At 42.3% G+C, this 23,241-nt stretch overlaps 2 protein-coding genes across 4 annotated transcripts in view; one reads left to right on the forward strand and one right to left on the reverse strand.

Moving 5' to 3' along the window:
* LOC111949766 (A-kinase anchor protein SPHKAP) overlaps positions 1-13,269 on the forward strand; it is a gene marked incomplete at its 5' end in the record, with an annotated part of 49,889 nt that extends 36,620 nt beyond the window's left edge. The window contains 4 exons of the mRNA XM_023967117.2: positions 8,043-8,126; positions 8,662-8,711; positions 11,339-11,547; positions 11,659-13,269. Of these exons, the coding sequence (XP_023822885.1) occupies positions 8,043-8,126; positions 8,662-8,711; positions 11,339-11,547; positions 11,659-11,811 (496 nt within the window). The remainder of the gene's footprint in view (positions 1-8,042; positions 8,127-8,661; positions 8,712-11,338; positions 11,548-11,658) is intronic.
* Positions 12,838-22,908, reverse strand: LOC111949334 (WD repeat-containing protein 5B-like). Of its 3 annotated transcripts, none has more exons than XM_070434096.1 (7): positions 22,804-22,908; positions 22,370-22,469; positions 21,300-21,406; positions 19,263-19,365; positions 17,718-17,794; positions 13,858-14,017; positions 12,838-13,762 (listed from the first exon to the last, which is right to left on the reverse strand). In XM_070434096.1, the coding sequence occupies exons 2-7, from the start codon at positions 22,427-22,429 to the stop codon at positions 13,679-13,681; spliced, it is 591 nt and encodes a 196-aa protein (XP_070290197.1). In that variant the 5' UTR covers positions 22,430-22,469; positions 22,804-22,908; the 3' UTR covers positions 12,838-13,678. The 3 variants fall into 3 exon arrangements, 2 of the variants coding, with proteins under 2 accessions (XP_070290197.1, XP_070290198.1); XM_070434097.1 differs by having other exon boundaries at positions 12,838-13,773; XR_011473861.1 differs by lacking the exon at positions 12,838-13,762 and adding an exon at positions 17,376-17,524 and having other exon boundaries at positions 13,936-14,017.
* Between the last annotated feature and the right edge of the window lie 333 nt (positions 22,909-23,241).

Consider the following 23,241-nt stretch of genomic DNA (forward strand, 5'->3'; position numbering starts at 1 on the left):
GAGCAGACAGACAGACAGACAGACAGACAGACAGACAGACAGACAGACAGACAGACAGACAGACAGACAGACAGACAGACAGACAGACAGACAGACACGACGGAGAGAGGGGACAAGAGTTAAAGAAAGATGAGAGAAGACAGACAGACAGACAGACAGACGACAGACGACAGACAGACAGACAGCAGACAGACAGACAGACAGACGACAGACGAGAGAGGACAAGAGTTAAAGAAAGATGAGAGAAGACAGACAGACAGACAGACAGAGGGAAAAGAGTTAAGAAAGATGAGAAGCAGACAGAACAGACAGACAGACACAGACAGACAGACAGACAGACAGACAGACAGACAGACAGACAGACAGACAGAGAGAGGGGACAAGAGTTAAAGAAAAGATGAGAGAAGACAGACAGCAGGACAGACAGACAGACAGACAGACAGACAGACAGACAGACAGACAGACAGAACAGACAGACAGAGAGCGAGGGGACAAGAGTTAAAGAAAGATGAAGAGAGACAGACAGACAGACAGACAGACAGACAGACAGACAGACAGACAGACAGAGGGGACAAGAGTTAAAGAAAAGATGAGAGAAGACAGACAGACAGAGAGAGGGGACAAAGAGTTAAAGAAAGATGAGAGAAGACAGACAGACAGACAGACAGACAGACAGACAGACAGACAGACAGACAGACAGACAGACAGACAGACAGACAGACAGACAGACAGACAGACAGACAGACAGACAGACGACAGACGACAGAAGTAGTTAAAGAAAGATGAGAGAAGACAGACAAAGTGAGAGGAAGAGCTCATGATGGAACAATGTTCACTTGCATGGTATTATTTTTTCATAGTCCTCCTTGGGAATCATTTTCCGAAACACCTTGAATTGTGACTTAATGTAGATGTAAATAGTAAATAGAAAACCATCCATGCGTTGTTAAACTGTTTATAGTGTTGGGTATCAGAGACCCAGCCACATAATGGCTTCTACTGCATCCACAGAGAGAAAGTAGTCTATTGTGAAAGTCTCTTGTATTATACAGACTCACAGCKAGGTTATGAGTCATGTTGCTGTGTTGGAGGCTACAGKTTTTATCTCGAGCTAACCTTAATCTTCAAGGTGGCATAGACATGCRTCTAGTCACGATAACCGGCAGATTCTCATTAACATTCATACAAACACACATACACACACACATATATATATATACTCCCCCATATGTATTTGGACAGTGAAGCAAAAATGTTTGGTCCCGTATTCCTTGCAGGCAATGACTACATCAAGCTTGTGACTTGTTGGAAGCGTTTGCAGTTTGTTTTGGATTAGGGCAATTCCAACAGAATGATGCTCAGATTAAAATGTTTGTCAAACAAAAAGCAATGGTTTGTGCCATCATTCTGTTACCAAACTTTGCATCTGCACTGTTCTTCAAGTAAATGTTTTTTGTAAAAATGTCTGTGGAAATTGTTAAATTGTRCTTGTGCATAGAGTTGTATGGTTTGTTTAACTTTTCAATTATTGTTTTTTGTTTGGCATACATTTAAAGTGAAAAATCTCAGCATCATTCTGTTACCCTGGAATTATCTGTGTCGTGACGTGACTAGCATTAATGTGATGACTGTTATTCATTGAATAATTCCCTACTATGTTTAATTGTTATTAGATTAAATRAATCATGTAACAATGAACTAATTAGGAATTTTGGGCACCAATTTGGGGCACCAAAAGTTGTTTAACGAGTTAACGTCTCCTGAATTAACTCAAGAATATAAAGATATCATAACAGTCACTAATTAATCATTTCCTCATATCAGTCATATTCTGAATGTCACAGACTTCGTGAATCTGCACAAACGCGAGTCTTACTAATCATTCCGTACCACACAAACTATATGATAACATGGGTGTTAGCGGAATTTCATAATTCCTTTATGTGCTCATTAATTAAAATCACTCTATCTGTTTCTAAGAATTTGTAAGATCCTTATTTACATAAAATAGACAGGGAACAGTCTTATTAAAAATAGATAATYGTATTTATTATCGMAGCACGCTCCCATTTAACCATAAACAACAGTTTATATACAAAATATGACGTCATTGGTTACAGAATAAATCTCCTCCTCTTGACCAAGATAAAACAGGTTCGAAAGTTCATTCCAACTRACCAGCGCACACACATGACACACAATATCATTTATTCTCCTGAAGGCTCACTATAATTTATTACCACTTTAGCAGACAACTCAAMATAATGGAAGACCTAAAAAGTTACTCACTGCCTTATCTAAACATCTCAGGGCTAAGTTGGGTCAGTTCAACCATAGTTTAACGATCCTTTTTGCTTACTTTATAACCCTCAGCACAAATCTCTCTAACTAAGTTGGAATGGTGTTTATTATGTTTTAATTCCTCCTTGTACATACTACATAATCCCTTCCTTATGAATTAACATTATTAATCAGATATAATAATAATAAGGGTAGAGTTTAAATTAGTTATAGTTTTATCTAAATCTAGAAATGATTTAGTCATTATTCATAAAATTCCTAACAATGGATACACACACACACACACCACACACACACACCACACACACACACAACACACACACCACACCACACACACACACACCACACACACACACACACACAACACACACACACACACACACACACACACACACACACAGCAGGTATAGTTTATGATTATAAACTTAATACGATGAAAACAAGTCCCTAGCGACTAACAAAATATGACACTTGTTACACAAGATGGAGAGTTAAAGAGAGCGAGAAAGTGAGAGAGAAAGAGAAGCAACATTTGGATACCATTTGGAAACTACACTCACAATAACCATAATACCTTGCCCCGAACTGCCGCTCTTTTGGGTAAGAAGTAATGTATGTATATTTACGTGTTGAAGATCTTCGTCGGGTATCTCTGTTGGGCCCAGGCCTTTGTGGAAAGGGTTCCGCTTTTGAGGAGGGTCAATTGGGCCTTCTCCTTTGGAGGGCCTTCTCCTTCGTTCTCAGGTGTATGTCTCTGATTGTCCACAAGAGGTCACGGTGTCCTTCTTCTTAGTTGTCTTAGTTACTCGCACTAGTTCGTGAAGAGTGGTCTCCTGAGGACAGCTAATCAGCCTTGTCAGTGATCCCAGAGTGGTGATGAAAGCATTGTAGGCAATTATGATTTMAAGAGAATAACCGGATGGTCCTGCTTACATTCACCTTCTTAGATACAGTACTTGGATTGTTAGAGGTTCCTTAGCATTGAATTGTTAGAGGTTCCTTTGTCTTCTGTAACGCAAAACGCACTGTAACCCAAAACACAGCCAAATCAAACTGTAAATGCGTCCAACGAGTCAAGTTACAAGCTTGATTTAGTCATTGCTTGCAATGGATATGGAACCAAATACTAAACTTTGACTATTTTAAAGTGGAACTGACAGCGTTTTAAATAATTTGCAGATATGAAACAGACTATCATAATATCAATAAAAAATATAAAATTCCCAGTTTATGCTTCAAAACCAACTTTATAAGAGTTTCAAAAGTAATAGGTTCTATTTGACTCAAAATTCCATGACGGACAGTAAGCCATTGTTGTCAGAATATATGGATGCAGTTCAATGCAGGATTAATATAATTCAACAATACATTTCTTGGTAGTCCAAAAAAAATAGGTTGTAAATCACAGCTGGCCTGGTACATTGTTTGCTTTCTCCACCAATTTGGGATGCACTATTTAAGTTTCCATGTCAATATAATCAAACTAGCAAGGGCAATGATCACAAGCCAGGAATAATGACTAACAGGCTAATGGWCATGTGTCAAACATAAGGCCCYTGGGCCCAAACATAAGGCCCGTGGGCCCTCTACTTCATGAAATTACTACCTGATGTGCTCGCATCGGTGAATTCAACTTCAATTGCTTTCGTGTGTCCCGTTTACAGCGTGCAGCGGAGGGAAAGTATACAGACCACGTGCCACAGTCCTAGCTAGGCTACTAAAATGTTGCTGTCTGGCTTGGGTTTTAAAAGCTTGACAATGAACAACCAAAGAACTAAACCTGCAACAAACCACCATGCAAAGGAGAAACATGTAGCCTATTACAACAACATTAGAGCAGTAGCCTAGAGTGGCTACACTGCTACAATACATTTTGTGTGCACCATACAGGAATGCTGCATTCAACCACACCGATGCTCCATGCTGTACAAAAAAACAAACCATGTTTTAAGTTTAAACGTTACAACAATTTATAGCTACGTTTTTGTTATTTGGAAGTATTCAATACTATTGATTAAGGTTGCATCATATTATGCACATCTYCAAGCAGGGAAGCAAAAGCAAATATTACTTATCTCTTCTTTTGTTTTAATGTTAAAATTATATTTACATCATCCTATGTACATCAGTGGACATTATCATTTTTTCAAATAAAACAATGGCCAGTTTGGGTCGCAGTTGCACGTAAAAAAAWAATAATGCCCACTTATGTATATAGGATGTACATAGGTCTGGCCCGCAAAATCGTTTTTTAAAATTATGGCCCGTGTGCTGATTGAGTTTGACACCCCTGGGCTAGCCTATCTATTTATTTGAAATAAAACAATGACTACGAGGTTAAAGTGCAGCCTGATTTGAGGATATTTTCATCCATATTGGGTGAACAGTTTAAAAATTACAGCACTTTCTATACATAGTCCCCCCATTTTAGAGGAGCAAAGTGTTGGATTAGGACAAATTCACTTATGTGTATTAAAGTAGTAAAAAGTGACGTATTTGGTCCCATATTCATAGCATGCAATGACTACATCAAGCTTGTGACTCATTTGCTGTTTGTTTTTGTTTTGGTTGTGTTTCAGATTATTTTGTTCCCAGTAGAAACTCATGGTAAATAATGTATTGTGTCATTTTGGAGTCACTTTTATTGTAAAGAAGAATAGAATATGTTTCTAAACACTTCTACATGAATGTGGATTCTACCATGATTACAGATAATCCTTAATGAATTGTGAATAATGATAAGTGAGAAAGTTATAGACGCACATATATCATACCCCCCCAAAAATGCWAAAAATGTAATGGTGAGAGGTAAGAGGTAATGTCTTGGGGGTATGATATTTGTGCGTCTGTAATCCAAACGTATGGAGTATAGAGCCAAAATAAGAAAAAATGCTTCACTGTCCCAATAAGTACAGAGGGCACCGTAAAAGGTGACATTTTACTTGATCTCAAATTTTTTAAAGTATAGACACACATTTTTTTTAATTACTTCCCTGTCCAAATACATATGGATGGAAGTGTATATCACACATACAGTATATTATGTATATAAGAGACACAGGCTACATACAACAGTGGCATCATGTTGTCCTGTAATTTGGGTCTGACATTTCACTCAGAGGAAAATTGTGTAACAGGGACTCAGTAAGGTGAGAAGATTCACACAGACCGTCTTGGTAACGTGAGAGTGGCCTTTAGGGGAGCAGTGAAGTGTGAATATACACACTGCAGGGAGGCCTTGTACTGGAGGAGGTGGGCCCCACAAGGAGGAGGTTACAGAAAACTTCCAAAGTACTTCAGGTCACTTTATTGGTGTTCCGGGAAATAGTTGCTCATCTTGAGCTCATCAGCTAAGCGACAAACATTTGCAGACCACGTTGACATGCTGTAGATGACAACACAAGGTCTCACAAATAGATAGAGCAGATAAAATATAAAGTGAAGTGTTTAGAAAGGAAAATAAACAATGGTGTTTAAATACTTTGGAGGTAATTGACAAAACAAACATAGTATCATATAKAGGTAACTGCCAAAATAAAGGAAACACCAATAGGGTGTTGGGCCATCACAAGCCAGAACAGCTTCAGTGCACCTTGGCATATATTCTACAAGTGTCTGGAACTCTATCGGAGGGATGCAACACTATTCTTCCACGAMAAATTCCATAATTTGGTGTTTTGCTCCAGAATCTCCCAAAAGTGTTGCTTAATTGCTTAACTAACTCATGAACCCAACCTGTGTGGAAGCACCTGCTTTCAATATAATTTACTCAAGTGTTTCCAGTATTTTGGCAGTTTCCTGTAGATTGGATTGACACATGCAATAAATTAAATTAAAAGGAAAATAGTTGGAAGAGATTTATATTTAAGCTGCTTAATGATTGCAGGGTTTGCTGGTTTTTCACTTAACACTTAATAAACTCCAATTAGGGAACAATTCATCTCCATCTGGGTCTTTCCCTGGTGAAAACGTGAGGCTCATTGACATTGACAAATAACACCATAACCCACTATGGGAATCTGGCAGCTTTCAATCATCTAATCAGGATTTAAATTAATCAGTTTCTCTGTTGCATTAAAAAACCAGCCAACACTGCAGCCTTTCATGTAATTTTTTAATCATGGTTAATTTGGATAGGCACAAATACAAAACATACTTTACACAACTAAAGGACCTGGGTTATCCACCCTCTATAAAAGAGGCCCATATTTTAGAAAGGCCAATACTTGGTGGTGGTGGGGGGTTGTATGTAATATGTGATGAACAGGATTTCATGGTCCCAACACAAATGTAGAATGTATATAGTCACAGTACGTAGCACACTTTAAAAAAAAACMACATTCTCGAATCAAGAAATGTACAATCTGTATCCCCTGAACAAGAATAGAACCAAATCAATAAATGAGGGGAAAGATCACATCAGAGGGGTTGAGCTCCTCCCAGTCTCCCAGCCTATCACATCGTATGTACACTCTTAGAAAAAAATGACTAACTAGAACCATTAAAGGTTCACTTTATGAACCACTTTATGAATCATTTTTCTAAGAGTGTATACAGTAGGTGACCCTGCTGTTTGCTCTCCCCAGCTGTGAGAGAGACAGGACGGCAGTGCCCTCTGCGGCCGCTGCAGTACCCACTGTAGGTGAGCAAAACAAGCGCTCTCTGAGTGCTAGCAGTGAGGACAGTTCAGGAAGCTGGTCCCAGATCGCCCCCGACGARGACCCCCACGAGGAGACCAGTAGTTTTATCCAGCTGAGCGAGGGGTCAGTAACCTTGGCAACCAACTGCTGCTCCGTCCCATCATGCACTGCTCCGAGCACTCCTACCGCTACTACTGCCCTCGCCGTCCGTCGCCCTCTCATCAGCCCATTGCTGCTCACACTCACTCTTTGCTGTCCTGTGCCAGTCTTCGGCTCTTGCGGCTTCAGTGGAATAGCTGTATGCCCAGGGGCTTTCCTCTCACTGGTAGAGAGCTCACCTAGTGCACTGAGCCCCACTCCAGAGCCAGCGTGGTGTAGAGCTCTGGGGGCCTGCAGCCTGCGCTGCAGCCGCAGTAGCATAGGCATGACGTCACACTGCTTCTCACACATTAAAGGCCCACAGAACATTAGCTTTATCATTCCCTGCTTCAGCTACTGTAGTGCCATTTCTCAGTTCCACTAGCTAGCCTCATACTGACACACAGCCAAGCCAAAAYCCTGAGGTAGTTAGTCTATTACTGCKATTCCTCTAAGCCAGGAGAAATGAGACCAGGGTATAGATAACAAAGAGTGGGGTGGATACGTTTCTAGGCTCCAGAGGACTAGGAGGAGGGCTGTGTGGCTGGTTGGCTTCAGCTTGGCAGTAGTGGTGATGAAATGTGTGCTGCTTGCTGCTTTTACCTGCCAGCGTAGACAGCTGTGGCATAAACGGACACCTGGTGGCTGTTGCCTTCCTGACCACATCATCCCCGATTAACTCCATGGTGACACTGCTGACACTGGACATGGTCGCCCACTCCGCCCAACTGCTCAATCTTTCCACACCCCTCATCTCCACAAGGAAGGGCCCATTGCCAGTCTGGCTCTCTCTTCCAGCCCAGCCATCCTGATCAGCTGCAGCTGCGGTTTCTATGTTAATCACCAGCTAATGAACAACATTGCTCGCTTCACCGCAGCTCCTTATTGTTCCATTCACAAGTCACTGATCGTGTCGCCTTTCGAGAGACAGGATATGAGTTTTAGTTCTGTTTGGATTTGCAGGAACGGGAACAGCAGCACGTCTAGCCTGGGTCTGGCAGACCTGGAGGGCTTCTCTGACATCCCCACTCAGAGCACAGTAAACAGGTAACTGATAACTCCTAACGACATGCAAACAACACTCCTACAACACAGTGCTGAGGCTTTAAACAAGGCCCTTTGAACAGGAGAATTCAGTCTCATAGGCTCCAGTCTGATTCTCTCTCTAGTCTCTACCCTGTTTTATGAAGTGTGTACTTGTTCACTCCAACTCATGAAGAGATCAACCGATGTAGGAAATGTGGTGGATGCTACATCCGGCTACCTACCCCATGCATACACTAATTAAATGTTTTTAAATCCATGACAGGGAATAAGTTCACACTTACAGCTAGATGAACTAAGCGTTTGCACCTATTTTTTATAAAGGAAATMAAACATTCAGGACAGAACAAAAAGGTAAGGAGAAAGATTAAGATCAATAGAAAGGTGTAAAATGAYACATTTTTCTTTGTTTTGGTCTGTTATCAGTTATCCCTTACTGAAAAAAAMTGATGCTTAGTAAATCTGGCCTAAGGGTAGAAAGTGAGAATCTGAATGCCACCTACTGTATTGTCTTAATGTTCATGCTCTTTGTTCTCAGTGAGGAGGCGGAGAAGGGTTACCTAAGGGAGAGCAAGGAGAACGTAGACGGTGAGTAGCGTCACCCTGTCTGAGTCATACACACACACACACTACATCCCACTGTCTCAGTTCCATGTCATTACTGTCTACATTATATGTCACAAAGGAAACTCAACTCTCGCTGTCTCCCCTACTGTCTCATCTTTGTTCTCATTCGTCTTCACGATAACCTCTATTCAACCTCTTCYCTGAGTATTGTATGAGTCACTCACATTATCTATCTATGGCTACTTGGTGTGACTAATTCCCAAGATGCTGGAGCTTCAAAAGCAATTTAATGTGTAACTCAAATGTGGAAATGGTAAATATATCACTGCTTTATCTCTGCAGTGCTGCCACTTAAGCATTTTAGGTCAGTATAACAGCCTTATATATAGTGTTGTGGAAGCTACTTTGAAAATATAGTTTACCAAGCTAAAAATTACTTCACACTGGAAGAAGTTAAGCTACCCTTAAGCAAAATATACAGTTGAAGTCGGAAGTTTACATACACCTTAGCCAAAAACTCAGTTTTTAACAATTCCTGACATTTAATCTGAGTAAAAATTCCCCGTCTTGGGTCAGTTAGGATCACCACTTTATTTTAAGAATGTGAAATGTCAGAATAATAGTAGAGAGAATGATTAATTTCAGCTTTTATTTCTTTCATCACATTCCCACTGGTCAGAAGTTTACATACACTCAATTAGTATTGGAGCATTGCCTTTAAATTGTTTAATTTGGGTCAAACGTTTCGGGTAGCCTTCCACAAGCGTCGCACAATAAGTTGGGTGAATTTTGGCCCATTCCTCCTGACAGAGCTGGTGTAACTGAGTCAGGTTTGTAGGCCTCCTTGCTCGCACGCTTTGTCAGTTCTGCCAACAAATCTTCTATAGGATTGTGGTCAGGGCTTTGTGATGGCCACTCCAATACCTTGACTTTGTTGTCCTTAAGCCATTTTGCCACAACTTTGGAAGTATGCTTGGGGTCATTGTCCATTTGGAAGACTCATTTGCGACCAAGCTTTAACTTCCTGACTGATGTCTTGAGATGTTGCTTCAATATAGCCACATCATTTTCCTCCCTCATGATGGCATCTATTTTGTGAAGTGCACCAGTCCCTCCTGCAGCAAAGCACCCCCACAACATGATGCTGCCACCCCCGTGCTTCGCGGTTGGGATGGTGTTCATCGGCTTGCAAGCATCCCCCTTTTTCCTCCAAACATAACAATGGACATTATGGCCAAACAGTTCTATTTTTGATTCATCAGACCAAAGGACATTTCTCCAAAAAGTACGATCTTTGTCCCCATGTGCAGTTGCAAACCGTAGTCTGGCTTTTTTATGGCGGTTTTGGAGGAGTGGCTTCTTCCTTGCTGTCGATATAGGGCTCTTTTTTATTGTGGATACAGATATTTTTGTACCTGTTTCCTCCAGCATCTTCACAAGATCCTTGCTGTTGTTCTGGGATTGATTTGCACTTTTCGCACCATCTCTAGGAGACAGAACTCATCTCCTTCCTGAGGGGTATGACGGCTGCGTGGTCCCATGGTGTTTATACTTGCGTACTATTGTTTGTACAGATGAACGTGGTACCTTCAGGCGTTTGGAAATTGCTCCCAAGGACGAACTAGACTTGTGGAGGCATACAATTGTTTTTCTGAGGTCTTGGCTGGTTTCTTTTGATTTTCCCATGATGTCAAGCAAAGAGGCACTGAGTTTGAAGGTAGGCCTTGAAATACATCCACAGGTACACCTCCAATTGACTCAAAAGATGTCAATTAGCCTAACAGAAGCTTCCAAAGCCATGACATCATTATCTGGAGTTTTCCAGGCTGTTTAAAGGCACAGTCAACGTAGTGTATGTAAACTTCTGACCCACTGGAATMTTGATACAGTGAATTATAAGGGAAATAATCTGTCTGTAAACAATTATTGGAAAAATGACTTGTGTCAGGCACAAAGTAGATGTCCTAACCGACTTGCCAAAACTATAGTTTGRTAACAAGAAATTTGTGGAGTGGTTGAAAAATGATGACTCCAACCTAAGTGTATGTTAACTTCCGACTTCAACTGTAGCTGACTTAACAAAAGTTACTGAGAAAAAGTAGMTCASTACATCCAAACTACATTGTGAAAAATTCTATATCTGAAATGTCATTGACTACAAATTGCAAGAACAGATCCCTCTGGAGTCAAATGGTAACAGAATGTGTCATTTAGCCTATTAAAGACAAAGTGAGAATTAGGCACACAAAAAGTGTTTCAAGTGAAAATTAGGCAGGTCTAATGCCGAAAAAMATTATTGTCTACTTCACCCATATCGTATTTTTGCAAGTGTGTAGTTCCAGTAGTTACATATATGCATAACTGTATGGCAAAAAAAGTTATTAACTAATAAAAACACTACCAAGATTTTAATTTAGTTGAACTACAACCAAGCTACTGAAAAATGTAATTAAATAGTTTAACGAAATGTATTTCACTACACCACAACACTGATGGTATCAAGCCCTCCTTACCCAACCTTGAACCTATTTGGTGCCAGATCCATCCAATGTGCCATCAGACCTCAACGTAGCTTTGGCATTGAAACTACAGGAAGTTAGCTTGATGTACAGAAAGTGGGCGTGATGTATTTCCTGTGTGTGTTGCAGAGGGCATCTCACTGCGGTCAGTAGTGGACAGTAGCAGCCACAGGGAGCTTCTGGTGGTCAACTGTGACTTGGATCCAGAGTGTGTGGACTCAGAGCTGCGCTTGGCCCTGCAGTGGATCGCTGCCTCCGAGCTGGGCCTGCATGCCGTTTACTTCAGGAAGTGTAAAGACAGGAGGACGTCGAAGGTGGGTGCAGCACAGCACATCCAGGTACACAGGATCTGATTATGCCCGTACATGTGTGTGTATTGTACTCTGTTATCTGCATGTCTTGTGTAGTGCACAAGCAGCATGATAATCTGGCTGAGTGTGATGTCTCAGTTCCAGAGGGTGTTGCAGCTGGTGTCTCAGAAGGCATGGAGGATCGGAGATCTCTTCAACGCTGTCATCCAGTTCTGTAAACTCCACCAGGAAGAGGAGGGCGGAGGCAGCTCTCTATCCAGCCTGTTTGACTGGCTACTGGAGACCCACTAGGCTCTGCCAACACCCCCCATCTACACAAACACACACACACACACACACACCAGCCAATGTCTCCAACTGTGTACGCCCAATGCATCAAACCCAACCATCAAGCCTAGTGTTTCTCAGCACACGTGTGAATCATSAAAAACCCCTAGCCTGGTAGCCAGATCTGTTTGTGCTTTAGCCAATTCATCTTTCATTAATTGTGATGTAAGCCATGACAAGGAACGCTAMAAGTTTTGGCTAAAGCATCAACAGGTCTGGTACTAGGATAGAAACCCTTTCCTGGTCCCAGAATAGTTTGTGCTGTCTTGCCAACTCTTATGGTCAATGGACCAGGAGTAGAAGATTTGGCTGARGCACAAACAGGTCAGACCTTCAGGCTAAAAAACCCATCACACCTGTGATATTACACACCCTCTTATAGGACTGGCTATGGGACTGAGGACTTTCATTAGGCTGCAGTGAGKAGACATGTCTCCCTTTAATAAGATAAGCATGTTTCTCATTTTCTGATGTACGGTCCCTAGTTAGACGAACCCAAGGACAACCCAGCATCAGTTTGGGATGTAGGCCTTATTTATTTAGTGCAAACAAATCAGCCATCTGAGATTTCTAGCCTGCAGAATTTGTATTCCTTTCGTTGTTATATATCCTATACATTACGTTTTCACAATCTGATGTGTTAATTTATAAATGATGTATTTATTACACATYAACACAAACAAGGCACCAATAAAACCCTGTACCCCATTCCCTCAACCCAACGAACTCGAAAAGACACCAGATGATGTTTTAATGTACAGTAGCTATCTTGAAGAGACTGTCAGACAGCAGCCGTCATTCCAGTTAGGCTTTGCTGAGATCACTACTACGCTTGACAGTTGCCCAGAGCCTGTATTCACAAGCATCTCAGGGCAGGAGTGCGTGATCTAGATCAGATCCCCCCCCCCCCCATTCCTGGTATCATTATTTATTATGATCTAAAATAGCAAAACTGATCCTATAGCAGCGCCTCCTGAATCTGAGATGCTTTGTGAATACGGACCCAGATGATAGTTGTCGTTTACATTGGCCAACATTGTCTACTTCTATTGTAACTTTGTTACTGCTGAAGTTATCTGTCATTCTTCATGTTATCTATTGTTCTTAAGTAAGTTATCTGTCGTTCTTCATGTTCTTTGAGAATTGTTATTTTGGATAGCTGTACTATATTGTAGATTCTTGAACTGCTTCACCTTGATGTAGAAAGACTGCTCTCTATCATTTCATTTGTATACTACTTTCAGAAAGACAAAGAAGTTTAATGTCTAATTTGTACGTGAATCTGGTTTGTCAGGTTTTATCTGCGTAGTGGTACTCTAGTGTTAAATCGTCGGCATTAAAAAGCACACAATTCAACTCTGTTGCTGTAGAAACTGAATGTATCTTTATCTTTTGAGATCAATAAATTCATGTAATATGTGAGCATGAATAGTTTTTTATTGAGCAAAAAGATGGGTACAGAAAACATTCTTCCGTCCGGCCCATTCACCAATTAACACACAAATAAACACTGATTATCAACACTGAACATGACAGAGGACCAAAGTGACCAGTCCAGGTCAAATCCTAACTGGTGAATGCAGGCTGAAAAGCCCTATAGGCCCTGCTCAAAAGTAGTGCACTTAATAGGGGATTCAGTGCCATTTGGGACGCACCCACCGCGCTAAACTGTCTGTCTACAGTGCTACATAGTAAAATGACAGTGGGACCAAATTAATTCACCAAAGCTATCCGGTCGACTGAATCTTACTCCACAGAAACTAGGAGGTCACATGCATTGGGTCAGTGATAACTTCCAGGAAGGGCATCTTTAAATAAGGCCCTGTTGGAGTCATCTTCTTGTTGGGGGATGGACATCAGGAGTCAGACTGGAGTCACCTGTCCAGATGGCCTTCCCTTCCTTCCCTTCAGTAAACTGAAATTCAACTGAAATTCAAAATCAAATTTTGCTTAACTCAATGCTGATTTGAAATGGAACTGACCCCAGCCATGACAGAGGGTACATATTACCTGTGATGGTGTCACCCTCGCAGTTGAAGGCGGAGGAGAAGATCTCGTCCATGTGTCCCTCCAGGACCTGAAGATAGACGCCAGACTGGACATCCCACAGGCGAGCCATCTTGTCAGCGCTGGCCGACAGAACTCTACTGGCTTGAGCGTTAAAACAGATCTGCAAGGGAGAAGAAGGGGAGGTTGTAATTGACATAAGTGTATGTATGTGTGTGTGTGTGTGTGTGTGTGTGTGTGTGTGTGTGTGTGTGTGTGTGTGTGTGTGTGTGTGCGTGCGTGCGTGCGTGCGTGCGTGCGTGCGTGCGTGTGTGTGTGTTATGAAAGTGAAGAGGAGTGACGGAGTGAATGGCTGGATGGAGTGTGCAAGAGGAGATAGGAACCACCAATGAGCAGAGCATGGGGACCTTTCAGCACATCAGCACTCTATTCTTAAAAGACTATTAACTGTAAATGGAGCAGGTATTTCCTATGGAGGAATGATTCTAATGGAACAGATAGACAGACTTCAGAGAGATCGACAAGCACACACAGTGAAGTGAAGAAATAAACATGGGGCTGGGATGGTTAAATGACACTGGCTCTGCATTGTCATAAAAGTAAAGTGTGTGTGTGTGTGTGTCATAAAAGTAAAGTGTGTTTTTATTAAAAGTCTCACGCTGCAGGATTGGAGAGAGAGAGAGAGAAGGGGGGAGCAAAGAGGAGGAGCATGGAGTCTCTCCTCCATGCTCCTCCTCTTTGCTCCCCCCTTCTCTCTCTCTCTCTCCAATCCTGCAGCGTGAGACTTTTAATAAAAACACACTTTACTTTTATGACAATGCAGAGCCAGTGTCATTTAACCATCCCAGCCCCATGTTTATTTCTTCACTTCACTGTGTGTGCTGTGTGTGAGAGCACAGAGGTGTACAATTTGGAGAAAAGAGGACACGAGGGAAGAGAGTGGTGAAAACAGAGAGGAAAAAGAGAAGAGAAAGATGAGGCAGAAGAAGATGGAGTAACTGAATGGTCAGAACACCCACACGGATTCTGTTCAGATAATTACATTCCATATCAATTACTCTTTTACATTTTTTCCTGCATATTTAATCAACAAAACAATTAATTTATTTAGCAGTATTTGGTTCTATGAAATTAATTCTACAGATATTATTTTAATTTAATGGCCCAGTGCAGAAAAAAATTATATATATTTTCACACTATGACGTTTGAATAATACTGTGAAATTGTTAAAATTATGATAATGGCCTTTTAGTGTAAGAGCTGTTTGAAAAAGACCGCCTGAAATTTCAGCCTGTTTTGGTGGGATGGAGTTCTGGCCTGCCTGGTGACATCACTAGGTGGTCAATTAGTTAATAGACCAATAAGAGAGTTCCAAACCTCTGCAAAAAACAGCTAGTTTTCAGTTTTCCCCTCCCCACTCAAATTACTACTTGAGAAATTGCTCCTTGCTAATTATTTTTGACCATTTAAATTGAAAACAATCACAGTAAGGTACTTAATTGTTACCCAGAAATGATTTATTATTGAGATAAAAACGGTTGCATTGGACCTTTAAGAAAAATCTGGAACAACAAAGAGTGGGGGAGCGGGAGATGGTGGGACGACAGTGGAAATTAGAATGGAAGTAAAACAGCGACCGACAGAGAGAAATAGTGGGAGAGAGTGATGAAAAAAGAGATGACAGAGCGGTTAGGAGGCGGGGGGAGGGGAGAGAGGTGTCCTGTTAGGAGGAGATTAGTGTCATAATCCTGTGAAATCATCCTCCTTCCATCCTATTACCGAGGCTGGGCCCTGATGGCTTTCAGTAAACAGACACAAGACAGGCAGCCCAATGAGGCAGCTAGGGGGGATTTGCAACCTGAGTTTAGCGCGCCTAAATAGAACATAATTCACTTTTTATGCACTTTTCTCTCTAAGCGTATTCTGACCTTGAATTTAAGCATGAGAATAACATGTTCTTCYCCCCCTATCCGTTGAACCCTCCTGGGTGGCGCAGTGGTCTAGGGCTAGCTGCGCCACCAGAGTCTCTGGGTTCACGCCCAGGCTCTGTCGCAGCCGGCCGCAACCGGGAGGTCCGTGGGGCGACGCACAATTGGCATAGCGTCGTCCGGGTTAGGGAGGGTTTGGCCGGTAGGGATATCCTTGTCTCAGTATGTAAAATGTAATAAAATGTATGCACTCTACTGTAAGTCGCTCTGGATAAGAGCTCTGCTAAATGACTAAAATGTAATGTAAATGTTAGGGCTGGAGATCAAATAAAACGAATTTGGCGGAGGTGTCTACAGATGCGCCGTATTCTGACCTTGACTCCRTCATAATTCCACCACCTTTACGCGCAATGAAATGATGAATAAAGTCGTTCTTTTAGATATATTCTACTTTATGATCCTTGGAGCCAAATGTTAAACCAGTCATATGGCAGCAAACTAAGGCATTTGGACATATCGGCAGGTAGCCTAGTGGTTAAGAGTGTTGGGCCTGTAACRAAAAGGTRGCTGGTTCAATTCCTCTACACGACTAAGTGAAAAATCTGTCGATGTGTCCTTCAGCAAGGCACTATCACTAACTGTTCCTGTAAGTTGCTAAATGTACAGTATATTAACTTTTCCACAGTGAAGTTCATGAAATGCTGTCCTTATAATTTGGGATGACATTTGGAGACTATATGATTTCCAGAATGTTTTAATTATAATATTATTATTAATTATATGCCTAGATTTTTCTCTGTATTTTTACCATTTGTTTCATGTTAAATATTAGTCACTATTGGTAGCCACCARCACTTATACCCACATACACTGACTTTAGTGTTAGTTTCCTTACATTTTGCATTTCWTTCGTCTGTCACGTTTGTATGGTTGTTCCTGAGGATCGGTAACAATAGTGGATTACGGTATATTAGGCTAACGGATTACAAATTGTGCAATAATTTGGGACATTTGAATAATTACTTGAATAATTATGAAACGCAGACCATATGTAGCAGTTTTCATATGTAGCAGGGTTTTCAGCAGTTTAATACATGTTAACCATGCCTGCAAAGTCCATTACGCATCTGCATAAGGTAAGTCTGAATACCAACTATTGAGAAGTGTGTAGGAAAGGTGTGTGTAGGAAAGGCATACATTTCCTACGTCTGAATCAGGCASCCTAGTGGCTGTGGCTCCGAGCAACAAACACGTACACATACACACACAACATGCAGGCATGTGCACACACACACACACAATAACAAATATGCACATACACACACAAACGTACACTGGCAGAACAGTCAAATGGCAGAGCCTGATAAAATCACACACACATTCAGGTTACAGCTGGGTCACCTACAACACAGGCCCGGGTCACATGTGGTTCTATACAGCCGTGGCTAACGCAGTTACACAGTGAGCAGGGGCACAGTGTCATGGTGTTTGGTTAATAAAACAACCAWGGTGTGACATTAAAGGGCTCATGGTATGACTCTATAGGGAACTGAGACAAGAGCAAATGAAAAGTGCCAATCAAATGAGACTACCGGGGGAAGGGGGAATCACAGGTAGACCAGGAATCAGCCTGTATGTAGAGCAGTTCAGACGGGCCCGGATGTTTCTGGAACGCTCTGGCCTGAGGGACACACACCTTCAGGGTCACGTCTCTCTATGTCATCGTCAAGATGTGGTTGACCTAGAAACTGACACAAGAATCAGTAACAGGAGGTAGAAACATCCCCCCGGCAAGCGCACTGCCGTCCTCATCCCTCCTGTCCAGTCCTGTACCCTTGTGAGTCTGACGGATGCTCTGAGGCAGACAAAGAGACAGAGAGAGAGAGGGGCCATTTTGGATCCTGTTTGAACCATTACCTGTCTCAGCGACTCACCTTGGGTATCTCTCCGTCGTGTCCCTCCAGTCTGGAGATGCACTGGTAGCTGGCAGCGCTGTACACTCTCGCTGTGCCTAAGAGTCAGGGGAAATATTGATTTCTCAAAACACCCGGAAGTATTGCTTGAGCGAAGATGAAGTTTAACCTTAAAATAAAATTAATTAAAGTAAGCTGGCCTGGTTAGTCATACACCATAGTTGCCGGAACTATCCTGGAAAAGACAATGTGAAAAATACATTTTCAAGCCAACACAGTATGATCTGGGTTGGCATGATAGTGTGAAATGGGGGTGTCTGGGTACAGTACGGATATAATTGTTCAGTGCCTGGGACATTGTTCAATCCAGGAACTTTGTATTGACAGTCATGGAAACAGTAGAGATAGAGGTACCCCATAATTAAATAGAACACCATTAGTATGATATACTGTGTATACTGTATCTCTGTGGTCTATAGATGTATCTCTATGGTCTGTATCCTAGATATACTGTATCTCTGTGGTCTATAGATGTATCTCTATGGTCTGTATCCTAGATATACTGTATCTCTGTGGTCATACTGTCAGCTGAGGCAGTGGCTATGAGTTGACCGGTGTAGTCAAAACACACATCCAGCACCTCGTCTTCATGGCTGCTAGTGTGGCCATTCACTTCCCACTCGCTGRCTCCCACACCTGGTGTGTACTGAACTCTAGAACAACAAGGAGGAATTTGGACATAAATGATGGACATTATCGAACAAAACAAACATTTCTTGTGGAACTGGGATTCCTGGGAGTGCATTCTGATGAAGATCATCAAAGGTAAGTGAATGTTTATAATGTTATTTCTGACTTCTGTTGACTGCACAATATGGCTGATATATTTGTGTCTTGATTGGGCTCTGAGCGCCGACTCAGATTATTGCATGGTTTTCTTTTTCCGTAAAGCTTTTTTAAAATCTGACACAGCGGTTGCATTAAGGAGGAGTGCATCTAAAATTCCATGCATAACACTTGTATTTTCATCAACATTTATAATGAGTATTTCTGTAAATGGATGTGGCTCTCTGCAAAATCACCGGATGTTTTGAAACTTCTGAACGTAATTTTGGGATATAAATATGAACTTTACCAAACAAAACATACATGTATTGTGTAACATGAAGTCCTATGAGTGTCATCTGATGAAGATCATCAAAGGTTAGTGATTCATTTCATCTATATTTCTGCTTTTTGTGAATCCTGGCTGTGTTATTCTAGGAATAGGCACTCACCTAACATAATCGTTTGGTTTGCTTTCGTCATAAAGCCTTTTTGAAATCGGACACTGTGGCTGGATTTACAACAAGTGTATCTTTAAAATGCTGTAAAATACATGTATGTTTGAGGAATTTTAATTATGGGATTTCTGTTGTTTTGAATTTGGCGCCCTGCAGTTTCACTGGCTGTTGAAGAGGTGGGACGCTACCGTCTCACGTACCCTAGAGAGGTTAAATGATAGGAGACTCTACTAGAGAAAGAGAGAGAAAGAGAGAGAGGATGTGAGAGAGGATGAGAGCTCACCCTACTGCTTTTGTCCATGGAGCCGGTGATGAGAAGGGAGCAGTCCCAGTCAAACTGAACACTAATGATCTCCCCTCTGTGACCTATCAGTGTGTGGACACGCCTGGTAGAATGAGAGTAGGGCGGTAATGGTGGTTAGACAATGACACAAACACATGGATGGACACGCAAACACACACACACACACACACACGGATGGACACACAAACACTCCACACTGTCCTTTCCCACCTGGACAAAAGGAACACCTATGTGAGAATGCTGTTCATTGACTACAGCTTAGCGTTCAACGCCATAGKGCCCACAAAGCTCATCACTAAGCTAAGGACCCTGGGACTAAACACTTCCCTCTGCAACTGGATCCTGGACTTCTTGATGGGCCGCCCCCAGGTGGTAACGGTAGGCAACAACACATCTGCRCCCCTCAGGGGTGCGTGCTTAGTCCCCCCCATGAACTCCCTGTTCACCCACGACTGCGTGGCCAAGCATGACTCCAACACCATTCAATTTGCTGATGACACAGCAGTGGTAGGCCTGATCACTGACAATGATGAGACAGCCTATAGGGAGGAGGTCAGAGACCTGGCAGTGTGGTGCCAGGATAACAACCTCTCTCTCATTTGTGAGCAAGACAAAGGAGATGATTGTGGACTACATTAACATCGACGGGACTGAAGTGGAGCGAGTCGAGAGTTTCAAGTTCCTTGGTGTCCACATCACCAACAAACTATCATGGTCCAAACACACCAAGACAGTTGTGAAGAGGGCACGACAACACCTTTTCCCCCTCAGGAGACCGAAAAGATTTGGCATGTGTAACGGTTTTCTTCCATAGTTGAAGGAGAGGACKAAAATGCAGCGCGGTTAGTGTTCAACATGTTTAATCTGACAATAAACGGGAACACTATACAAACAACAAAATAACAAATGTGAAAACCGAGACAGACCTATCTGGTGCAGAACACAAACACAGAGACAGGAAACAATCACCCACAAAATCCCAACACAAAACAAGCCTCCTATATATGATTCTCAATCAGGGACAACGATTACCAGCTGCCTCTGATTGAGAACCATATTAGGCTGGACACAGAAACAGACAAACTAGACACACAACATAGAATTCCCACCCAGCTCARGTCCTGACCAACACTAAACAAGCAAAACACATAGGAACTCTGGTCAGGACGTTACAGCATGGGTCCCCAGATCCTCAAAAGGTTCTACAGCTGCACCATCGAGAGCATCCTGTCCGGTTGCATTACCGCCTAGTATGGCAACTGCTCAGCATCTGACCGGAAGGCGTTACAGAGGGTAGTGCGTACAGCCCAGTACATCACTGGGGCCAAGCTTCCTGACATCCAGGACKTYTATACTAGACGGTGTCAGAGGAAGGCCCAAAAAATTATCAAAGACTCCAGTCACCCAAATCATAGACTGTTCTCTCTGACTCTGCACGCAAGTGGTACTGGAGCYGCAAGTCAAGGACCAAAAGGCACCTTAACAGCTTCTAACCACAAGCCATAAGACTGCTGAGCAACTAAACTAATCAAATGGCCACCCAGACTATTTACATTGAACCCCCCCCTGTTTTTACACTGCTGCTACTTACTGTTTATTATCTATGCATGTACCACCGCACATTGAGTCGGTACCGGTACCTCCTGTATATAGCCTCGTTATTGTTATGTAAATGTCTTGCGTTACCTTGTGATTGATTCGATTTTTATTTAGTAAATATTTTATTAACTCTAAGTAAGCAATTCACGGTAAGGTTGTATTCGGCGCATGTGACAAATACAATTTGATTTGATTTGATTGTAAGACACACATGGATGGACACGCAAACACACACACACACAAACGCATGAATGGACACACAAACACTCACACACATGGATGGACACGTGATCACACACACACACACACACAAGCACATGGATGGACACGCAAACACACAGACACATATGGATGGACACGCAAACACACACACATTGATGGACACGCAAAAACACACACAAACACTTGGGCTCTCACCTCCCAGATGGAACATCCCACAGAGAAACAGTGTGGTCAAAGGAGCCAGTGACTAGCTGGTCACCCACTGTGTTAAACGACAAGGAGATGATATCTGCTGAGTGGCCCTGAGAGAGGAAGGAGAGAGAAGGGGAGGGGGAGAAGGAGGGAGGGGGGGGGAGAAGGAGGGAGGGAGAGTGAGGGGAAGAGAGAGGGAGGGAGAGAGAAAGAGAGAGGGAACAAAAAAACAAACATGAAAGAGAGAAGAGAATTCGATTCGTTACACTTGCAGAGTTCACAAAAGAACAGTCAAATAAACGAGCTATTCTTTCTCCTTTGAAAAAGCTAAATTGCACAATTTCATCCAATTCAGTTCGAGGAAGACATTTTCCTTTTTGTGCTCGAGTCACCATATTCACCAGCATGACTAATGTAAGAATAATTGAAGTAGGAGATGTAGAGAAGAGGTAGAGAGGAGGCATAGAGAGGAGCACACAGAATCGCCTCTCTGGAACACATAGCCACATAGTTTGCCCACGTGCAGCAGGAAACTGCTGCATGTCCTGTAGTTGAGTATGTAGATAGATAGATAGATAGATAGATAGATTACCTAATGACTGCATTACAGTCACAGCTTCATACACACATATGATGGTAGAATAGAACACAGTAAGCAGGGTGACTGCTGGACCAGCACATGAATGATCATATAAAAGAATTAATAGATGAATGCATATCAATGACTGAATTAAGTCATTAATGAATGGATGTGGACTTGGATGATTGTGAGAGTGTGTGGTGATGAGAGGAAAGGAGAGAAGAGAAAGGCGAGTGAGAGAGAGAGCTAATTTCTGTCAGTGTAGCCACCTCCTCTCCAGTCTGGACGTCCCATAGCTTGGCCGTAGTGTCCATGCTACCCGTGGCCACCAAGGTTGGTTAAACGCCAAACATACCTGGTCGGCACCGAAAACTGTGTTGGCTGCCATTCACATAGAAAATCAGATTCGAAACTCACTGKAATCCTATTTATACTGAAAGACAAGTCCAATCTCTCAGAAAGTCCAATCTTTAGATTAGAAAGTCCCTCCTACTATTTCCACAGTGTGTCCTCGGAAGGTGTGGAAACATTTGCCCGTCTTGGCTCTCCACATCCTGCAGGTCTTATCAAAGGACCCAGTGGCAATCTTGTACCTGGATTAAAGAAGAAGATGAAGGTAAGATTTGAGTTAGGAAAAATACTTTCTTTTGACCACCAACAACTCTTTCCCAACGGAGGAACATAGGATAGGCATTAGGCTCTCTGGGACCTAAGAGTCTCAGTCGGAGTACTGATCTAGGATCAGTTTAGCCTTTTAAATCATAATGAATCAGATTATATGGACAGGGGGGGACCTGATCCTAGATCAGCACTTCTACTCTGAGACGCTTTATGAATAAAGGTCCTGGTGTTTTTATACCTGGGGTAGATTAACAGGAAGGTGGTCACCCCTAGGGGTTGTTGAAGGCAATGGCGTACACCACGTACCTGTGGCCCTCCAGTGTGTGCAGTCCCTCGCCTGACGCCGTGTCCCATATTTTACATGTCCTGTCATAGCTCCCAGTTATAAAACTTCAGTCACACGAGCGCCTGCAAGAGAGAAGGGAGGAGGACATTTCTTTTTACTCTGAGGCGGTTTACTTGACTGCATTAATCCAATTTACATCTATACGTTTGACCGTGTAATACCCATACATAATACATCTGGCTTTGATGTGCTGAGGAAGAGTCCTGAATTCTACAATTCCCACCCACTGCTGCCATCTAGGGTTCAAATGAGGAATTACAGGATGGCTGTACTGCATTACACAATGCACTGCAGTGTGGTCATACCAGTTAATGGCTGTCTATGGCTGCATCCCAATTCTTCACCGTTTTCCCAGTGTGCACTTGCACACAATGGTGGATGATAATGTGTCAGGCAAT

Source organism: Salvelinus sp. IW2-2015, linkage group LG22, assembly GCF_002910315.2.
Source record: "Salvelinus sp. IW2-2015 linkage group LG22, ASM291031v2, whole genome shotgun sequence".
Lineage (NCBI taxonomy): Eukaryota > Metazoa > Chordata > Actinopteri > Salmoniformes > Salmonidae > Salvelinus > Salvelinus sp. IW2-2015.